We start from the raw sequence: 20,562 nt of genomic DNA on the forward strand, positions 1-20,562 counted from the left end.
GATGAAGATATTAGAGAATGAAGGTGAAGGAATAAGTACTGTTCCTCTCTCAGCTGTTTGACCCCAGTCTACTGATATAGGGTAAAGGCTGGTCTATCTGTTTTAAAGGCTGCACAACAGGGTTCATGTAAGGCAGCAGCTTAAACCCGTTTTATACTAGTGCTTGCACCAATGAGAATACAAAGGACATTCATGTGTAACTCCCTCTGAAGGCCACCAGCAGGCAGAATTTTTTTAAGGGGCACCAACAGTACAAATTATTTTGTGGAAATTCTAGGTCCAAATTTCATTTGCATTTGATTATTTAGTTTTTGGGCAAAATTGCAGTAAGCAACATAATCCCGTCAGGTCCCTCCTCCAAACAACTTTAAAAGAAGCGTATTCAAACCTTTAGGATCTGTAAATAAAGATGATTAGTTTGCTGGATTTGATCTAGCTACTGATGTGAGTGCTTCCAGTGCAATCATCCACCATATTTAGGACTTGATGTTGTGTTAATATAAAAAAAGTGTCCTAACTATTGCCAGAACAATTTGAAATAGAGCACTTTAACTGCCACTCTTTATTTCCTCCCCCAGAACATTTATGGAACATGTCTCCTTTCATATAGTTTTAAAAGGGAACGAACGGAGGAAGAAAGACAGTTCTACCTTTCACAGGCAAAGGAGGCCTTTGAAATAGGTCTCCTTACCAAGAGAAGAGGTGAATTGATAACAAGTAAGCAAGAACTGCATGGGTTTGTGAAAGCAGCTTTCTCTCTTACAACTGTGCACAACTGGCTCACAGATAAGAGTGAAAATCTTAAAGAGGCACGACAATTATGCAAAGAAGCGATGAAAAAATTGTATCTGTACAGCACTCAAACCCTGGAAACTTTGGCACAGGAAATCATGGAACTGATCAGCCAAGTCAAAGTTCATCTGCAAATAAAAGATCTCTGCAACTCTGATGTTAAGTCTTATGTCCCTGATCATTACAAACATTATTGGGATAAGCCAATAGTAAAGGGAAGGATGACCTTTGACAAAGTCCTTGAAAGACATGCACAGTATCACACAACAATATGCACAGTGTTTGAAAGAACTTGCAGAAGACAACTAAATAGCAAAGAGAACTTAGCACATAGCTGTATAACTGCTTTCAAGACAGAAACAAAAGAATTTGATACTGCTGATGCCAAAGTAAGCACATTTCACCCTGGTGGCCAGGATCTTCTTCAGCACCCTCTACCAAAAGAGTCAACAATGAGGAAAAATAATGACGCATCACAAAGCAGGAATAATGAATTATTAAGTTCAGGCAAACCTGAGAAAGAAAATGCAGACCTTCCAAAAAATAGTAGGGTTCCCCATGACTGCTTAAAAAATGACCCACCACATGTCTCGATAGATGCTGAGACAGAATTGGATGATGTAACTTCAGAGGGCAAGGGCAGCACAAATAAAGGGTGCACAGGATGTTTGAATAACAGTCATGGCTCCAGCTCCTCCTTGAAATCCTGGTTCAAAGCATCTGGATCCGGATCTTCTGGCAGCTGGGAGGAAGTGATCAGCGACAAAGACCATGGGCTACCCGGGGTTGCAAGGAAACCACATCTGTTCACCGTGGACACAGAGTGCTCAACAATCTTAACTGATGAGGTCAGAGAGCATCAACAGACTGATCACAATATGGATAGCAAAGATGGTCATTTAAGTAATTCTGCTTTACAGTCCATCATTCCACCAGTGCCGCAGTTGTCTCTACAATATACACAAATTCAAGATTCTTCAACTGCTTCAAACACTAATTGTACTCCAGACAGTATGAGGAAGAAAAATCCTCCATCTTCATCCTCAGGAGAACATAGGTTATGTGAAATGGTTGACCCTGATGAAGAAACTACTGATGAAACTGAAGAGGATAACAAGACAGGCAGTTACATTAGGACCACTGGACATGATCAAAATCCTTACTCTCCCTCAGATCCAACTTATAGGACCAGATGTCAAACTTCAAGAACTTATTCAGATTCAGAAAACATTAGGAAAATTACCTCCTTACCTTCAGGAGAGAGTGGTTCATTTGAGATGGTTGACTCTGATGCAGAGACTGCTGATGATATTCATGATGATATGAACAAAATGCTTCCAGCTACAAGTCAATGTGGCTATGTAAACTCCTCTTGTTTTCAGCCAGATTCAAATGCCATGAAGCCAACCTCAATTGGCAGTAATAATTCAGCGAGTTTTGTGAAGAAAAGATTGTCTTTATCTGAGGAAAATGGGTCATTTGAAATGATAGAAGTTGACCCAACAGCAGAGACTGTTGGTGATACAGAAGACAGCAATAACCTTCCAATTACCGAAGGAATCTCTGCGATGGTGCACAAACATCCAGATGAAAGCAAGAAAAAAGAAGCACATAATCATGATACAACCCTAAGGAAGAACAGTTCTGCTCAAGGTTCACTATCCAACAAGGAATCTGACAAAGGATGTGACAAAGTGTCACCAACAGAAGGTGAAAGTGAACATGACAGACTGAGTAACCAGTTTCTGAACAGCAGTCTCAACTCCAGCACCTCTTTTAGATCGTGGTACAAATCACCTTTTTTTTCAAGCAATTGCTCAGACCTCAACTATGTGAGTCCATCAGTGAGCTCAAGCAGCAGTTCCTTTGTGTTTCTTTCAAGAAAGAACCAGACAATTGAGAGGCGTGATATAACTGATGAAGATTATAAAATGCTGTTTGCAGGTGTAAGCCATGAGTGGCTTATCGAGAGAATTACGGGCACGGGAGTATTTTACCCTCAGAAACTAAAAGACACCTGCAGTAAGTTATTTTTCCATACTAGAGATATTTTAATAGCATTAGATAAATTAGAGGTTAGATAAATTAGAACAATTTTCATTTAGTTATCTCTCTAGTTTATTCATCTTTTCTCAAATCTCTGCCTCAAAAATGATTTTATATCCAACAATTTCCTCTAAAAAAGAAAGACTTACAATTTTCCAAAACCTTTCATGAATTCAGGACCTTCCAAAGTGCTTTTACAGACAATCGAATAATTTCTGAAGTGTAGTCACTGTTGTAATGTAGGAAAATATGGAAGCTAATTTGTGCACAGCAAGCTCCCATAAACTGTAATGAGATAATGATCAACTAATCTGTTTTAATTATGTTGGTTTATAAATATTGGCCAGGAGAAATATTAATTTTCCTTATTTTGAAGAAATATGAAAAGAGAAAAGGGAATATAGATAACATTTGACTTACGTAATACATATTTCATATTTGAGATGACTGGGCCTAGGGCACTGTCCTGATGAAGTCCTGCCACAATGTCTCAAGGCTAAGATAATTGGCTTCAAATAGCCACAACTATCTTCCTTTGTGCGAGATATAGCTCCAGCCATTGGAAGGCTTTCTCCCTGAGAGTTTTCAAGCACGCCCACTACACAAGAGAGCACAGATTTAAGGTGATTGGCAAAAGAAGCAATGGTGACATGAGGAAAAACCTTTTCACATAGTGATTGGTTAGGATCTGGAATGCAGTGGGGCAGGCTCAATTCAGACATTCAAGGAGAAATTGGATTATCATCTGAAAAAGAAGAATGTGCAGGAGAAAGCAGGAGAGTGGCACTTGATGAATAGCTCCTTTGGAGCACAGGCATGACAGGCTGAAGGGCCTCCTTCTGTGCTGTAACCATTCTGTGGTTCTGTGACACTCCCAGCCCCAATGTCTGCCTTTTAGAGATGTCCAGTTATTTGCGTTTCAATGTTGCTAATAAGTCTTTGTCTTTCCTCGGTTTATATGCAATTTCTCTTGTACCACTTTGTTTTGCTCTGAACTGGAAGAGAAAATAGCTTGGAATGGTTTATAAACTGTCGGCAAACATTACAAACAAAGGAGGTTGTTTTAAACTAACCAGCCCAACAGGAAGCTTGATAATATTGAATCGGCTGACCATGTTACAGATCGCTCAATTATACTTTCCAGTGGTTACAAGGAAGGTAAAATCAGGGTGGGTGTAAAACAGGCAGCTGATCACATCCCGTCAGTCTCCTGCTAGGCATGTTAAGTTAACATTATGCTCAGAGTATATGCAATGTTGTCAAGTGGATAAAGATGGAATGTGCCACAAGGGGTAACCCTTTATTAACCCTGGGAATCTACACAAATTTTACTTCAGGGTGCCCAAAATACAAACAGAGAAGCATAGAAAATTTACTGCACAGAAGGAAGCTATTCATCCATGATCTCTGTACCAGTATCTAAAAGTATCTAACCAATCAAAACCCACTTTCCAGCTCTTGGTCCATAACCTTGTATATTACAGTACTTCAAATAGGTGATTGGTCGGTGAGTTTTATAGTTTTTTCTTTTAACTAGGGTAGTTGTTTAAACTAGCACTGGGGAGCTGTAAGTACTGTATTAAATTTATAGCTTAACTAGTTAAACTACATGGTATAACTACAAACAATTGTCAAAAGTAATTTCAAAACTTAAAACCCTAATTAGTTAAACAAATACAATAGAGGTGGCAGGCCAAGTGATGTGTTGCTGCTGTAGCATGTGGGAACTGGTGGACACTTGTGTCATCCACAGCAGCCACATCTGCAGTAAGTGTCTGCAACTCAAGGAACTTTAACTCAGAGTTGATAAGCTGGAGTCCAAGCTTTGGACACTGTGATGCACCAGGGAAGGAGAAAGTTACCTGGACACTTTGTTCTAGGAGACAGTCACTCCCCTTAGGTGATGTAGTTCAGATTTGTTCTCTGGTCAGGGACATGAAGGTGTGACTATGAGTGAGGCAGGTATGAGGATCCTGAAGGTAGCAATGGAGGAGCCTCAGCCCTTGCACTTGTCCAGCAGGTACAAGCAGCCTGTGTGGACAAAAGCAGGGAATGCACGGAAGATGAGCAAACTGACCACAGCACTGTGATTCAGGGGGTCATTCAAGTTGGTTAAAAAGGAATGTCGTAGTAGGGACAGCATAGTTGGAGGGATAAATACTGTTGTCTGCAGCCAAAAGTGTGAGTGCTGAAGGTTGTGTTAACTGGCCGTGCAGAATTAAGGACATCCCCTCAGGACTGGACAGGAACTTTGAGTAGGAGGGGAAGGAATCATTTGTTGTTGTCCACATGGGTACCAATGACATAGGCAGGACAAGAAAGAGATTCAGCGAAGGAAATATGAACAACTATGGGATAAATTAAAACAAATCACAAAGTTAATAATCTCCGGATTTTTACCTGAGCCACAAATAAATGTGCAAAAGATAAATGAGATCAAAGAGTCGAATGCATGGCTCACATATCAGTGCAGGAGGCAGGGGTTTCAATTCATGGGGCACTGGTGCCAGAACTGGGGCAAGAGGAAACTGTTCCATGGGGACAGGCTTCATTTAAACCGTACTGGGACCAGGTCCCAGAAAATTGAATAACTAAGGCTGTAGATAGGGCTTATAAGTAAATACTGGTTGGGGGCGGAGGGTAGGTTTCAGGTGGGGGAAATTTAGCAATTTAAAGAGAAAGGACAAGGCAATATTGCAAGGTAGCAATATGGGTAATGCTAACCATAGTGTTACAGGAAGGGACAGAGCATGTAAACATCCAAGTTTTTTAATTTATTTTTTCACAGAATATGGACATCACTGTCTGGGCCAGCATTTATTGCCCTGCCCTAATTGCCCTTGAGAAGGTGGTGATGAGCTGCCTTCTTGAACCGTTGTAGCCCATGTGGTGTAGGTCCACCCACAGTGCTGTTAGGAAAGAAGTTCCAGGGTTTTGACCCAGACATTTCTAAGTCAGGATGACATGTGGCTTGGAGGGGAAATTGCAGGTGATGGTGTTCCCATGTATCTGCTGCCCTTGTCCTTCTAGGTGGTAGAGGTTGCAGGTTTGAAAAGTGCTGTGGGCCACTGATGAGCCCAAACCTAAATGTTGTTCAGGTCTTGCTGCATATGGACACAGACTGCTTCAGTATCTGAGGAGTCATGAATAGTACTGAACACTGTGCAATCGTCAGCAAACATCCCCACTTCTGACCTTATGATAGAGGGAAGATCTTTGATGAAGCAGCTGAAGATGGTTGGGCCTAGGACACTACCCTGAGGAACATCTGTAGCAATGTCCTGGGGCTGAGATGGTAGGCCTCCAAAAACCACAATCATCTTCCTTTGTATTAGCTATGACTCCAAAGGCTGGAGAGTTTTCCCCCTGATTATCATTGACTTCAGTTTTGCAAGGGCCCCTTGATGCCACACTCTGGCAAATGCTGTCTTGATGTCGCAGCTCTTTTGTTCACGTTTGGTCCAAGGCTGCAATGAGGTCTGGAACTGAGCGGACCTAGCGGAACCCAAACTAAGCACCAGTGAGCAGTCTATTATTGTGTAAGTGCCACTTGATCACACTGTTGACGACTCCCCATGATTATTGCGGGCCCCCATTATTTCTTGATTTATATTCTGTCCTACAGCATAGCTACTGTTATGAGGTTATAAACTATTCCTCTTTCCCTTGTATTTTTCTTACCTCCACCCAAACTGACTGTGTAACTGATTTTCTGAACCAAAGTCATTTACTGTACTGATATCTTCCTTTAATAACAGAGATATCCCATCTCTTTTTCCTTTCTTCCTACCTTTCAGAAATGTCAAATACCCTGGAATATTCAGATCCCAGCCTTGATCACCTTGCAGCCACATATATTTGTTATCGTATTTATTTCTGTAGTTGCCATCATTTCATTGATCTTGTTATGAATGTTATGTACATTCAGAGAAAGAGCCTTTAATTCTGTACTTTTGTTGTTTTTCCCTACTCTGATCCTATTTTCTGGGGACTCAGCATTTTGAGAATTACTATTGACCAGAAGCTGAACTGGACCAGCCGTATAAATACTGTGGCTACATGAGTAGATCAAAGGCTAGGAATTCTGTGGTGAGTAGTTCACCTCCTGACTCCCCAATGCCTGTCCACCATCTACAAGGCACAAGTCAGGAATGTGATGGAATCCTCTCCATCTGCCTGGATGATTGCAGCTCCAACAACACTGAAAAAGCTGGACACCATCCAGGACAAAGCTGCCTGTTTGATTGGCACCACATCCACCACCTTCAACATTCACCCACTCCACCACCGACAAATGGTAGCAGCAATGTGTACCATATATAAGATGCACAGCAGCAGGTTGCCAAGCACCTTCCAAATCCATGACCCCTATTTCCTAGAAGGACAAGAGCAGCAGCTGCATGGAAACACCATCAGCTGCAAGTTCTCCCCCCCAAGCCACACGATCCTAACTTGGAACTATATCACTGTTCCTTCACTGTCACTAGGTCAAAACCTGGAACTCCCTTTCCAAAGGCACTATGGATGTTCTTTTTGTGGACTGCAGCAGTTCAAGAAGGTGGCTCACCACCACTTTCCAAGAAACAATGCAATGCCCACATTCCATGAAATAATAAAAAAATTCTTACCTCAATCACATAATCTCTGGTTATTAAACAAGATAATTAAAAATTATTTTGGAAGTGAACATCCTAATTTAAAGATTGAGCCTACTGAAAGATTAGAGCATCATCATTCAAGATGTTGCATTCAGGTTATCGGCACTCCTTTTATACACGTCGCTTGTTTCACAATGGCTTGAGTGATTCTTAATTTTGGTATCATAATTTTTGGCAATTCCTTCTTCTCTACAGAACAAATTTGAAACTTTCATGTCCCTTATTTCTGTGTGTGCCCTTTTGTCACCAAAACTAAAATAGTATAAATGGCGCATGACACAAAGACACACAAGAACACAAGAATTGAGAGCAGGAATAGGCCATTTGCCCCCTCAAGCTTGCTCTGCACCTCCATCATTTGATAAAATCATGGCTTATCTGATTGTGGCCTCAACTCCACTTTCCTGCCTGTCCCACATAGCCTTTGATCCCCTTGCTGATCAAAAATCTATCTAACTCAACCTTGAATATATTCAATGACCCAGTCTCCACTGCTCCCTGGGGAAGAGAATTCCACAGACTAATGACCCTCTGAGAGAAAAAATGTCTCCTCATCTCAATCTTAAATGGGAGATCCCTAATTATAAAATTATACCCCCTAGTTCCAGACTCCCCAACAAAGGAAAACATTGCCTCGGCATTCACTCAGTCAAGCCCCCTCAAGATTTTATATGTTTCAATAAAATCACCTCTCATTTTTCTAAACTCCAATGGGTATAGACCCAACCTATACCACCTAGAAGGTCAAGTGCAGCAAGTATGTGGAAACACCACTACCTGCAATCCCCCTACTCAAACTTTCCTCATAAAATAACCCCTTCATTCCAGGAATCAGTTGAGTGAACCTTCTCATACAATGCAATTGTATTCTTTCTTAAGTAAGGAGACTAATAGCAAAGGTCAAAGAAGTATGAACATCAAATTGAGGCTGTGCCAACTTTGCATGAACAATGTAGCCCCAAATTTTCCAGGTCTTTGACATATTTGGGGCATATTCATAGCAGATGGAGACTTGTGGTGGCAGAGATTTGAGTAGGAACCAGTTACGTCAGGTCTCCCTACTGTCTTCAAGGTAGAAGACACAAATTACATACAAGAAATAGAAGGTAACCAAGGAGCTAATAAGAGTGAGGAACTTAAAGTAATTAATATCAGCAGATAAAAGGCTTTGGAGAAACTTAAGGAACTAAAATCCAGTAAATCTCCAAGATTCAGGAAAAATTACTATCCCGAGATGCTTTCGGCCTGGGTGTTTTGGAAATACAAATATGTCATTGTTACAGCAAACTGGGATGGCTAGTTCTCAAACCCATAGTATTTTTCTCAAGTGACCGATTCTGGAAATGAAAGATATGGTTTCAATGTTTTTTTTTCAGGTGCCCTGCTGTTTAAATATAGCAAGAAAACCAATATTTGGACAGCCCAAGAAACTCTAGTTTTTATTGGGAAGCCTTTAGATGTGGATAAAATAGGCGCCCAAAGGATTGCTTTGGAGATGCGTTTTCTACACCAAGAGGAAATACTGGGCAGGTATTTCAGTTTCCTATCTCCTCTCATAGTAGACTTGTCAGCTTACTTGCTACCAGTTTTCTTTCGTTATTCCTTCTCGAGGTATTAGTGTTGGTGATAAAGCTGGCATCTCTTGCCCGTCCCTAGTTGTCCTTGAGAAAGTGGTGGTGAGCCTTCTTGAGGTGCTGCAGCCCACAATATGAAAGCACTCTTACAACTTTGTTAGGTAGGGAGTTCCAGGATTTTGACTCAGTGATGACAATGCAATGGCAATTAGAAATCCGCGTTTTGACGTCTTATCCTCACATGAATTCTAGGTTATTATCCCCCTTTTCATTTATTAATTGCTGCAAGAATTACAGCTCCCTTGATGGCTCAATTAGTGAGGCTCAGATACCAATAGTGGTTTTGATTATAATCTCTGGTTAGTTAGCTGAGCTCAGTGAATGGATCACTATCTGATTGCAGCTGTTGGAATAAGTGGATGTCAGGTAAGGACAGAAAGCTGAGTTGTGATGCCCTGTGACACGTTGCCTTGGTTCATAGTTTAAGTATGGTTACTTAGTGCCTTCATGAAAGGAGGGAGGAATCTCTGGATTCACTCACTATACAGAGCAGGTGGAATGAAGTAGGTCAAAATGATTCCCTGCAATGTCACAGGGGGGTGGGGGTAGGATCATGCTCAGATGTATATGTTTCTCAATCGACAGGTGATTCCAATATTTTTGTAATTAATTCCAGTAGTGGAAAATCACAGGCAGTGTGCCTGCCTTTTCCTGCGAGACCTATGAAGTGTTCCTTTTACCAATTTTTCTTTTACTAACCCAGGTATGTTGGAAAGCAATACAAAAGAACAAAAGAGCTCGCTTACCACTTCAATGATGTTGAACGCCAGATGACTGCACAATACTATGTCACAGAATTCAACAAAAGGCTGTATGAGCAGCAAGTTCCTACACAAATATATTACATCCCAGCCTCAGTTCTTCTTGTAAGTCCAAATACATGTTTCCCACTAATTGTCACAACATGTCACTTTTTCAAGGGTAACATTTTATTCCCAATAGCTGGGTGCTGGAGGGATCATCGTAGCTGGGTGCCGGAGGGATCATTGTAGCTGGGTGCCGGAGGGATCATCGTAGCTGGGTGCTGGAGGGATCATCATAGCTGGGTGCTGGAGGGATCATCATAGCTGGATGCTGGAGGATTCACTGGTCACTGGATACTTGCAGGCCTGAGCCTTTGGAGGATGGTTGCTGGGAAGATTGCTAAAGCAAAGGATGTTTGCAGCAGGGCTTGGGTGCTGGCAGCGCTTTAAACATAGCGTCAGCACTTACTTCCTTGTCAAGTTACAACGTGGCTGACACCTCAAAGTACAGTTCCAGCCACTGAGCGGTCAGCCACCCCACATGCTGGTTGTTAATTGGCTGGCTGGTACAAAATTGCTATGGGAACTGGGATCAGAAGAGGAGGACTTGCACCACCTGCTTCCGGCTCTACATTCCCCTCCAGCAAAGTCCTATAAAAACTAGGCCAGGTTCTCGCGATCTACTCTATCTGTTTCCCCTAATATCTTGAAAACTGTGATCAAATCACCCCTTAACCTTCTAAATTCCAAAGATGTAACTCTAGTTTGTGTAATCTACCCTCATAATTTAATCCTTGGAGTCCAGGTATCATTCTGGCAAATCCATGCTGCGTTCACTCTGGGCCAATACATAGCACAATAATGACATCAAAGAGGCAGAGAAAGTATCTTGCAGGAAATCTCTTTGGTTACAAGGTTGATTTTCTGATTATGTACTACAGGAAGTTGGGGAGTGAACAGCAACGTTTTTGGGTGTACATATTGCAAAAGTACAGTAACTTTGCTCCGACCAGCAGCATGTTCACAGAAACTCAGTCCCACAACATAGGCAATTTTGGGCTCCTAGAAGCATATTGAATGGGAGAACTGTGACAAGTGAAATGAGGAAAGCAAATCTTAGAAATATGGATTGAGCAGATGCAACGCTTTTTGAAACATGGAGTGAGCAGAACTTTTGAAACATGGAGTGAGCAGAAAAGTGTTAAGAGAAGTTTGCAATGGGAGAGTATAGTAGGTATTTAGTAGAACAGAAGAAGGCTCAAAGGCTTGATAGGGAGGGAATTAAAGAAGGATGTGGATGCATCAGTACTGGAAATATGGAGCAGATAAGAATGGGAAAATGGAAAGAGACAGAGATTGGAGAGAGACAAGCTGGGTTTGAAAATATGGAAAAATTGCTACAATATGTACCAAAGTGCTTTTCTAAGTTTCATTGTAAGATTGTGTATGAATAAAACAGTGCTGACTTACTTGAGCTGGAAATTTGATGGATTAATAAAGAGGATGGGGAAAATGTAAGATAAGTTGGACTTTCGTTCAAATTTTGTGCACTTTTAATAAGCTTGACAAGTTGATGTTTTAAAGAAAAGCATGCAAACATAAAGTGCCTCTGGTGATATGTTCAATGAAACCTAAAAGTCACTCCAAGATATGACACATGATTTCTGTTTCCTTAGCTTTTAGAGGACAAGCAGATTGTGGGCTGCGTAAGTGTGGAGCCATACATGCTTGGGGAGTTTATAAAATTAACAAACAACACAAAGACTGTTCGTAAAGAATACGAAGCAACCATGTATGGACTTGCATTTGGACATTTTACCTATGAGTTTTCTAACCAAGAAGAAATAGTGGTTGATTTACAAGGTAAACAATTTCATTGTCACCCAGTAGATTACTGCTGTCCTCATAGTGTACAAGCCAAAGATTCTGTCTATTATACCAGGATCAAACTCAGCAGGAAGCTCACCACGACCACCTGAAAGTTCACAGGGTCAAAGAACAGCCCCTTTATTGACAAGGCAGAGACAGCCACCACAAGGAGCTACTACCATGGTGGAGAGGCTGGAAAAATCAGTCTATTGCTGCTTTTTTTGGAGAAGAAGTGGTGAAGCCAGGGCTTCCCGAAAAAGGACTCTCAGGTGGCCTCCATCTGTGCCATTAAAGTGGCTGGTACACCTTCTTTCACTGGCATGGACCTGACAAGCCTCAGAGGTTGGGATCATGTGAATTCCCAGGTCTTGGAGTCCCACTCATCACCCTCAAACCTTGTTCCCCACTTGCCTCCCCAACTCTCCACCCTCACTCCTGTTTCCCACCCTCATTCCTTTCCCCATCCTCACCCCCTCACAACCCTCACACTGCTGCTCTCCACCCTCAAACTCATTCCCTACTCTCATTCCCAGCCATCCACCCTCACCCCTGTTCCCCACCCTCAACCTCAGCTCCCCACCCTCACACCCCTCTCAACTCGCTTCCCGCTCCCCACACGCACATCCTTCCCCACCCCTGAATCAATGGCCTTATTTGAGGCAGTTTAATGAAGATGCAGGAAATGAGAATTCAGGTATAGTACAGGTATATTTTTAAAAGACAAGAACAAATCTTCCTTATCATTCCTCACATTGAATCTGAGGTTACACTGCTATGCTGATGGGAAGAGGAGGAGAGATGCTGAGATATTTAAAAAAAGAAAGCCTGATTGAAAAGGATTTTGATCGTTTATAAGCATTTCCCTCAAACAGTGAACTAAGTATTTTTTATTGTTTTGTTTTCCATTCTCATTGAAAGCAGATAAAAAATAATTTCCTTCATATATCCCAGTTGCACAATTGGGTTAACCTCTGCATGCAACATGGGGGAGCAGCTATTAACCTTTACTGTCCATCTGTTTAGGGTATGAGATTTTACAACAGATGTTAAGAAACATGTAAAACATAGAAAAGCACATGCATATAAAGGGCATGTGAACACTTAAAACTAATGGAAACAGAAACCCCAAGACACGTTAGAAAATCTGAACAAGATGACCATCACTAGTTTAAAATAAAGTTTGGCCAATACACCATTGTCTGATGTAGCCATGATATTCAGTATAATCTGCTCGGATCAATGTGGCTCATGACTTTGTTGATAAATTAAAATTTTAGAAGTTGTATTCCTAGATAGCAAAGGGAAAAGCAGGATTTCATTCTTTTTTCTGAACTTATTAGATCCAGACGGAAGATGATGTTACCAATTTCTGTCCTCTGTCCTATTTCAAAAAAAATCCCTCTAAATGTGTTCACTATATTCCTCCACAGGCTGGATCACTGGAGATGGAAAAGGTCTTATTTATCTAACTGACCCTCAGATTCATTCATTGAAAAAGAAACGAGGGGGATCAAACTTCGCAGATAAAGGGATCAGATACTTCCTCAACTGCCAGCACAGGGAATGCAATGAGATTTGCCACATCCTTACTTTGAAAATTCCTGTCAGGGAGCAGTTGGAGGATGTACTTTAAGCAGAGCTTTTAAAAAATTTGAGTTTGTAAAGTGTATTGAACTGTGACAGGATCTTTCTATATTCTTCCCAGTGCTGTAGAAGTGTTGGTCATGAAAATCCACGGGTCGTGATCCCAGCAATTATATTTTCATTACACAAATTGGTAACCTGCAGTGATGACCACCAGAGTATGCAGAGATATTGGGAGATCATCTAACTTGAGTGCCCATAGAGAATGCCGACATGACAAAGATCATATTACATAGAAGTACATAGAATTTACAGTCCAACTGAGCTATGCTGTTTTTTAAGCTCCACACTAGACTCCTCCCACCCTACTTTATCCAACTCTATCAGCATATCCTTCCATTCCTTTCTTCCTCATGTTTTTATCAAGTTTCCCCTTAAATGCATCTATGACTTTTCACCTCTATGTGGAAGCAAATTCCACGTTCTATCCACTCTCTTGGTAAAGAAGTTTCTCCTGAATCCCCAATTGGATTTATTTGTGGCTATGGCTCTAGTTTTGGATTCCCCAGAGCAGAAACATTTTCTCTTTGTCTACCCTATTAAACCTCTTTCATAATTTTAAAGACCTCTATTAGGTCACTGCTCAACCTCCTCTTTTCTAGAGCCTTATCCTGTTCAGTTTTTCTTGATAGTTATAACCTCTCGGTTATGACATCTCCTTGTAAATTTTTATTGCACATTCTCCAGTGCTTCTGTATGCTTTCTGGGTGCCAATCGGTGGCTGCCTCCATCTGAGGAGTTAGAGGGGTGGGGTAGGGGTGTGGGTAGGGGGAGTTAGATCCACTCCCTGGAAAAAGATACAATTTAGCCCCATGGCTACCTTTGCAGGGGGGGGGGGGGTTGGGGGGATGATAACTTAAAATGAGAAACAAAAAATATCTAGTTAGCTGTTTTTGGGGGTGCAGGCAACGACTAGACCTGCAACTCCACCACCCCACCCCCTTCCCCTTGGTGGTGGGCCTGACCCCAATCAAAGTAGTAACCAACATGTCTCTTCTCACTGGGCACACCTTTATATGTAAAAAGGCCATAGGGATCCCCAACATTGGACGTTCCTCATCCCTCCACATCACTGAACTTATAAGGAGTAGACTGAGGATCCAGCTCTTAAAAAACCATGTAGGAACTCCCAGCATGAGCCAGAATCTGCTGACCTATTTTCTGCCACTCCTGCCCCATTCTTCTTAGAACAATAATGGGAGTGTGCAAGAATGGCAAAGGATTTTTGGCCCTGGTATTTTTGGCCCAAGGGTGTTCAAGTTATAGAATTATTCATTGCTAATAATAGGAATATCATTTAGAATCTTGTAACTTTCAAAAATATCCCCTTTCTTCAATGATAAATTTAGTTAGTTTATTATAATTCCCTTTACTACTTGCCTTGTTGATTACTTTCTTCAGTCTTTGCCCTCTATATCCTTTTGCACTCAGTACTCAATAAGTGTGGTCTAGCCAAGGTTCAAAGCAGCTTTAGCATAACTTCACTAATTTTCAACTCTATCTCTCTAGAAATAAAGTCCAATGTTTGTTCTATGGCCTTACTAACCTGTGGCATAACTTTTAGCAAATGGTTTTGTACTCCGAAATCCCTTTGTTCCTCTACCTCACCCAGACTTGCACTTTCAAGTTACATGTGACCTCCCTATTCTTCCCAACAAAATGTACGACCTCACATTTATCTGTGTTGAATTTCATTTGCCATAGTCCTCCTCAGTATTGACTATCCCTCAATTTGGTGTCATCTGAAAATATAGAAATTGTGTTTTAGATTCCAAAGTTCAAATCGTTAATGTAAATTGTGAATAGCAGTGGTCCCAGCACTGATCCTTGTGTCATTCTGAATAACTACCTTTACTCCCACACTCTGCTGTCTCAAAGGCAGCTAGCAACATGCTCTGCCACTCACTACCTGGCTCTGCACTCTCACCTTATTCATTAGTCTTTGCCTTATATAAAGATCAAATCACTTTCAGTTTTCTCAAATGAAAGGGGAAACTTTTAAATTGAATGTGTTGGTAATGATTTGTGATTGTTTCAATTTAACCCATCACCTAAAGCCTTTTTGTATTAGTTGTGGAACTATACAATTAGCGGAGCATCAAATTGTTATTGGAAGGAGATTCATGTTGTGATTGTGGTCACAGCATTAAAGTCTTCACAAGCATTCACAAATATTTTGTTTTGAAATTTGGTCATTCGTTGTAAATGTATTGCCATAAATATACATCCTTTCCCTAGATTGTATTTGCACTATTGTCATTTTAAAATATTTTATAATTAAATTCAGTTATATATTTGTTAATAGTTTGGTTCTTTATTTATGGAGTGTGGGTGTCGGCCAGCATTTGTTGTTTATCCATAATTGCCCTTGAGAAGATGGTGGTGAGCCGCCTCCTTGAACCACTGCAGTCCATGTGATGTTATAGCAAGAATGAACTGGAATAACTCCATATATAGGTTTTATTCCATGTCAGAGCATTCAATGGCTTTGTCCAAACCCCAGTATTCACACCCATTATTGTGTATTGTTGCCTCATTGCATGTTGCTGTGTTGAGATGTACAACACTGTGCAGCTAATCCAGTTCTTTGGCTACAAAATAGCTTTGTCAAATTATTATTTGTCTTATTGATGAACTTATGAGTTGTAGAACTGATAAACAAAATGAAACAATTTGCAAAATTGCCCCACCTATCTCATTAGATTGTCATGTTTAAAGTTCCTCTGCATTATTGTGGAGAACATTTACCATGGCTTTCTAATTTTTCTTAATTTGGCCTACACTGGGAAGGCTGCATTTATTTCCTATCGCTACATGAAGGTGTGCTGGTAGTAAGTCTTCCAATTGAGTTGCCATGGCCATTATGCTGATGGAGCTCCCAAAATTGTGTAAGGCTGAGAACTTAAGGATTTTGTCTCAAAGACATTCAAGGAATAGCAACACATGTCTAAGTCAGGATGGTGCATGGCTTGGGGGTGATAGTGTTTCCATGGTACCGCTGCTCTTGTTCTTCTCAGTGGTTGGTAATCCATTCTGTTGTTGCTACCCATGATGTGTACTGCTTGGACACCATGAAGCGGTCTTATTGAAGGTACAAACAAGTCTTTATTAACAGTATTGAACTGTATACATATTTACAGTGGAGGGTAAAGGTATGGAGAAAACCCCATACTAGGTCCTTACATGTTGCTACCTATCTCTAGTCTGCCTTAGCTCTAGGTCATGTGCCTTCTTCCGTCACTGTATGGGCAGTACTGTACTCACGTTAAACATTTGCGTACCAGATCCTTCTGCTACACCTCCCCCAAGTCTTTCTTCCCTGGATATAGACTGACATTAGTTTACTTACAGTTTGCTTCCAGTCTTACATCGCTGTAAGAATTATGTACTTTTTTATAATTTGTTCATGGGATGTGAGTGTCGCTGGCTAGGCCAGAATTTATTGCCCATCCATAATTACCCTTGAGAAGGTGGCGGTGAGCTGCCTTCTTGAACTGCAGTCCATGTGGTATAGGTATACCCACAGTGCTTTTAGGGAGGATGTCCCATGACTTTGACCCAGCGACAGGGAAGGAACGGCAATATATTTCCAAGTCAGGGTGGTGAGTGGTGGAGGGAGTAACTCTTTGTGGATGGGGTGCCAATCAAGTGGGCCGCTTTGTCCTGGATGGTGTCAAGCTCCTTGAGTGTTGTTGGTGCTGCATTCATCATGAAAAGTGGGAAATATTCCATCACACTTCTGACTTGGGCCTTGTAGGTGGTGGACAGGCTTTGGGGAGTCAGGAGGTGAGTTACTCGCTGCAGGGTTCCTAGCCTTTGACCCATTCTTGTAGCCAAAGTATTTATATGGCTGGTCCAGTTCAGTTTCTGGTTCAGGATGTTGATAGAGGGAGATTCAACGATAGTAATGCCATTGAATATCAAGGGCGATGGTTATATTCTCTCTTGTCAAAGATGGTCATTGACTGTCACTTGTGTGGCATGAATGTTAATTGCCACTTGTCAGCCCAAGCCTTGATATTGTCCAGGTCTTGCTGCATTTGGATGTGGGTGCTCCAGTATCTGAGGAGTCACGAATGGTACTGAACATTGTGCAATCATTAGCGTACATCCCCACTTCTGATCTTATGATGGAAGGAAGGTCATTGATGAAGCAGCTGAAGATGTTCGGGCCTAGGACACTACCCTGAGGAACTCCTGCAGTGATGTCCTGGGACTGAGATGATTGACCTTCAACAACCATAACCATCTTCCTTGGTCCTAAGTATGACTCCAACCAGTGGAGAGTTTCCCCCCCTGATTCCCATTGACTCCAGTTTCGCTAGGGCTCCCTGATACCACACTCGGTCAAATGCGGCCTTGATGTCAAGAGCAGTCTCTCTCATCTCACCTCTGGAGTTCAGCTCTTTTGTCCATGTTTGAACCAAGGCTGTAATGAGGTCAGGAGCTGAATGACGCTGGTGGAACCCAAGCTGAGGGTCAATGAGCAGATTATTGCTAAGCAAGCGCTGCTTAATAGCATTGTTATGGCTCCTTCCATTATTTTACCGATGATTGAGAGTAAACCGATGGGGGTAGTAATTAGCTGTGTTGGATTTGTCCTGCTTTTTGTATACAGGGCATACCTGGGCAATTTTCCAGGCAGATGTCAGTGTTGTAGCTGCACTGGAAGAGCTTGGTTAGGAGTGCGACTAGTTCTGGAGCACAAGTTTTCTGTACTATTGCAGGAATATTGTCAGGTTCCATAGCCTTTGCAGTATTCAATGTCTTCAGCTGTTTCTTGATATCACGTGGAGCTAATCGAATTGGCTGAAGATCAGTGATGCTGGGGACTTCCGGAGTAGGCCAAGGTGGATCATCCACCCGGCACTTCTGGCTGAAGGTTTTTGCGATTGTTTTAGCCTTATCTTTTGCACTGATGTGCTGGGCTCCCCCATCATTGAGGATGGGGATAATATCTGTGGAGCCTCCTCCTCAAGAGAGTTGTTTATTTGTCCACCACCATTCAGGACTGGATGTGGCAGGACTGCAGAGCTTAGGTCTGATTCATTAGTTGTGGAATCACTTAGCTTTGTATATTGTTTGCTGCTTATGCTGTTTGGCACACAAGCAGTCCTGTGTTGTAGCTTCATCAGGTTGACCACTCATTTTTAGGTATGCCTGGTGCTGCTCCTGGCATGCCCTCTGCACTCTTCACTGAGGCAGGGTTGATCTCCTAACTTGGTGATAATGGTAGAGTGGGGGATATGCTGGGCCTCAAGGTTACAGATTGTGGTTGAGTACAATTCTGCTGCTGCTGATGGCCCACAGCGCCTCATGGATGTCCAGTCTTGAGTTGCTAGATCTGTTCAAAATCTATCCCATTTAGCATGGTGGTAGTGCCACACAACATGATGGAGGGTATCCTCAATGTGAAGACAGGACTTTGTCTCCACAAGAACTGTGCGGTGGTCACTCCTACCGAAAATGTAATGGACAAATGCATCTATGGCAGGCAGGTTGGTGAGAATGAGGTCAAGAATGTTTTTCCCTTTTGTTGGTTCCCTCACCACCTGCTGCAGACCCAGTCCAGCAGCTACGTCCTTTAGAATTCGGCCAACTTGGTCTGTTGTGGTGCTTCTGACCCACTGTTTGTGATGGACATTGAATTTCTCCACCCAGAGTACATTCTGTGCCCTTGCCAACCTCAGTGCTCCCTCAAAGTGGTGTTCAACGTGGAGGAGTACTGATTCATCAGCTGAGGGCAGATGGTACGTGATGCTCAGCAGCAGATTTCCTTGCCCACATTTGGATCTGGTATCATGAGACTTCATGGGGTCTAGAGTCAATGTTGAGGACTCCCAGGACAACTCCCTCTCGACTGTATTCCATTGTGGACAGGACATACCCAGGAATGGTGATGGTGGTGTCTAGGATATTGTCTGTAAGGTATGATTCCATGAGTATGGCAATGTCAGACAGCTCTCCTAATTTTGGCACAAGCCCCCAGATGTTAGTAAGGAGGTCTTTGCAGGATCGACAAGGCTGAGCTTGCCATTGACATTTCCGGTGCTTGGATCATTGCTGGGTGGGTCCGTCCCGTTTCATTCCTTATTGACTTGTTTTTAGCAGTATGATACAACTGACTGGCTCACTAGGTCACTTCAGAGGACATTTTAAGAGTCAACCACATTGCTGAGGGTCTGGAATCACATGTAGGCCAGACCAAGCAGCTTCCTATCCCTAAAAAGGGCATTAGTGAACCAGATGGGTTTTTACAATAATCTATGTGGTTACATGGTCATCATTAGACTCTTAATTCCAGGTATTTTACTGAATTCAAATTCCACCATCTGCCATTATGCCATCATCTCCCCCTAACTTTAGTGTTACAATTATAAACTATTCTAACTCTAACCGACCTCCTGATTAACAGTACAACAGTTACAGCATGCATTAACAATGTTCTTACTACTCCATCTCCCCCTCTTCCAGTCCTTGAAATTGGAATTTCGGGTGGTCTGGAGGTCTTGTACTCCTGCCATGTCTCATTTGCCATCTGGTCGGGAGAATGGTAGGCTCTAGAGGTTCTTGATCTTAGTGGTGGTATGGAGGCTATATCTAGATGTAGGCATGGCTTCATGTGCTTCTTCCATTGATGGATGCTGCACCATGCCTGGACAGGCTGGTTGATGTGGCAGTGATTTGTTGTCGTCAATGGTGATCGTTTCTTTCTGGGTGGACAAAAGCGGTGTTCATCGGTTGTCGGTGGTGTTCCTTCTTCTGCCTTTTCCAGCATCTGGAAGCTCTCTGTGGTTGAGGGAGAGCAGTCCTGTAGATGGAAAAAGAGTAGGGAGGTAGCTCACCTAGTTGTGATTGCCTGAGGCTGGCACCCGGTTCCAGCGGATGCTGTGGTTTCGGTATACTGGTTGGTAGTTGTTGGGGCGATGCTTTGGTCAGCTTCTCTACCATCTGCATTGTGGTCACTGGTGGAGAAAGAGTGTTCTCATGAACTCATTCCAGCTCTGGCCTCTCCTCTGCTGGGGATGCTGGGACTTGGTTGGTTGGTCCTGCCTTGGATAGATTTGGAGACCTGAAATGAAGAACAGACCTGCTCCACAAACAGAAAGAGAGATTACAAATAATGTCAACATTTGAATGGTGTGTAGTGGTTGGGCCTTTGGGAGCTGCCTTTCA

General features: G+C 42.2%; 1 protein-coding gene across 1 annotated transcript in view; it reads left to right on the forward strand.

The window, feature by feature from the left end:
* alpk1 (alpha-kinase 1) overlaps positions 1–14,113 on the forward strand; it is a 165,556-nt gene extending 151,443 nt beyond the window's left edge. Inside the window, exons 10-14 of the mRNA XM_041184630.1 lie at positions 579–2,814; positions 8,873–9,026; positions 9,834–9,996; positions 11,550–11,736; positions 13,173–14,113. Coding sequence (XP_041040564.1) covers positions 579–2,814; positions 8,873–9,026; positions 9,834–9,996; positions 11,550–11,736; positions 13,173–13,375 — 2,943 coding nt within the window. The 3' untranslated portion in view covers positions 13,376–14,113. The remainder of the gene's footprint in view (positions 1–578; positions 2,815–8,872; positions 9,027–9,833; positions 9,997–11,549; positions 11,737–13,172) is intronic.
* Positions 14,114–20,562: the final 6,449 nt, after the last annotated feature.

The sequence above is a fragment of the Carcharodon carcharias genome, chromosome 1 (genome assembly GCF_017639515.1).
Source record: "Carcharodon carcharias isolate sCarCar2 chromosome 1, sCarCar2.pri, whole genome shotgun sequence".
Taxonomy (NCBI): domain Eukaryota; kingdom Metazoa; phylum Chordata; class Chondrichthyes; order Lamniformes; family Lamnidae; genus Carcharodon; species Carcharodon carcharias.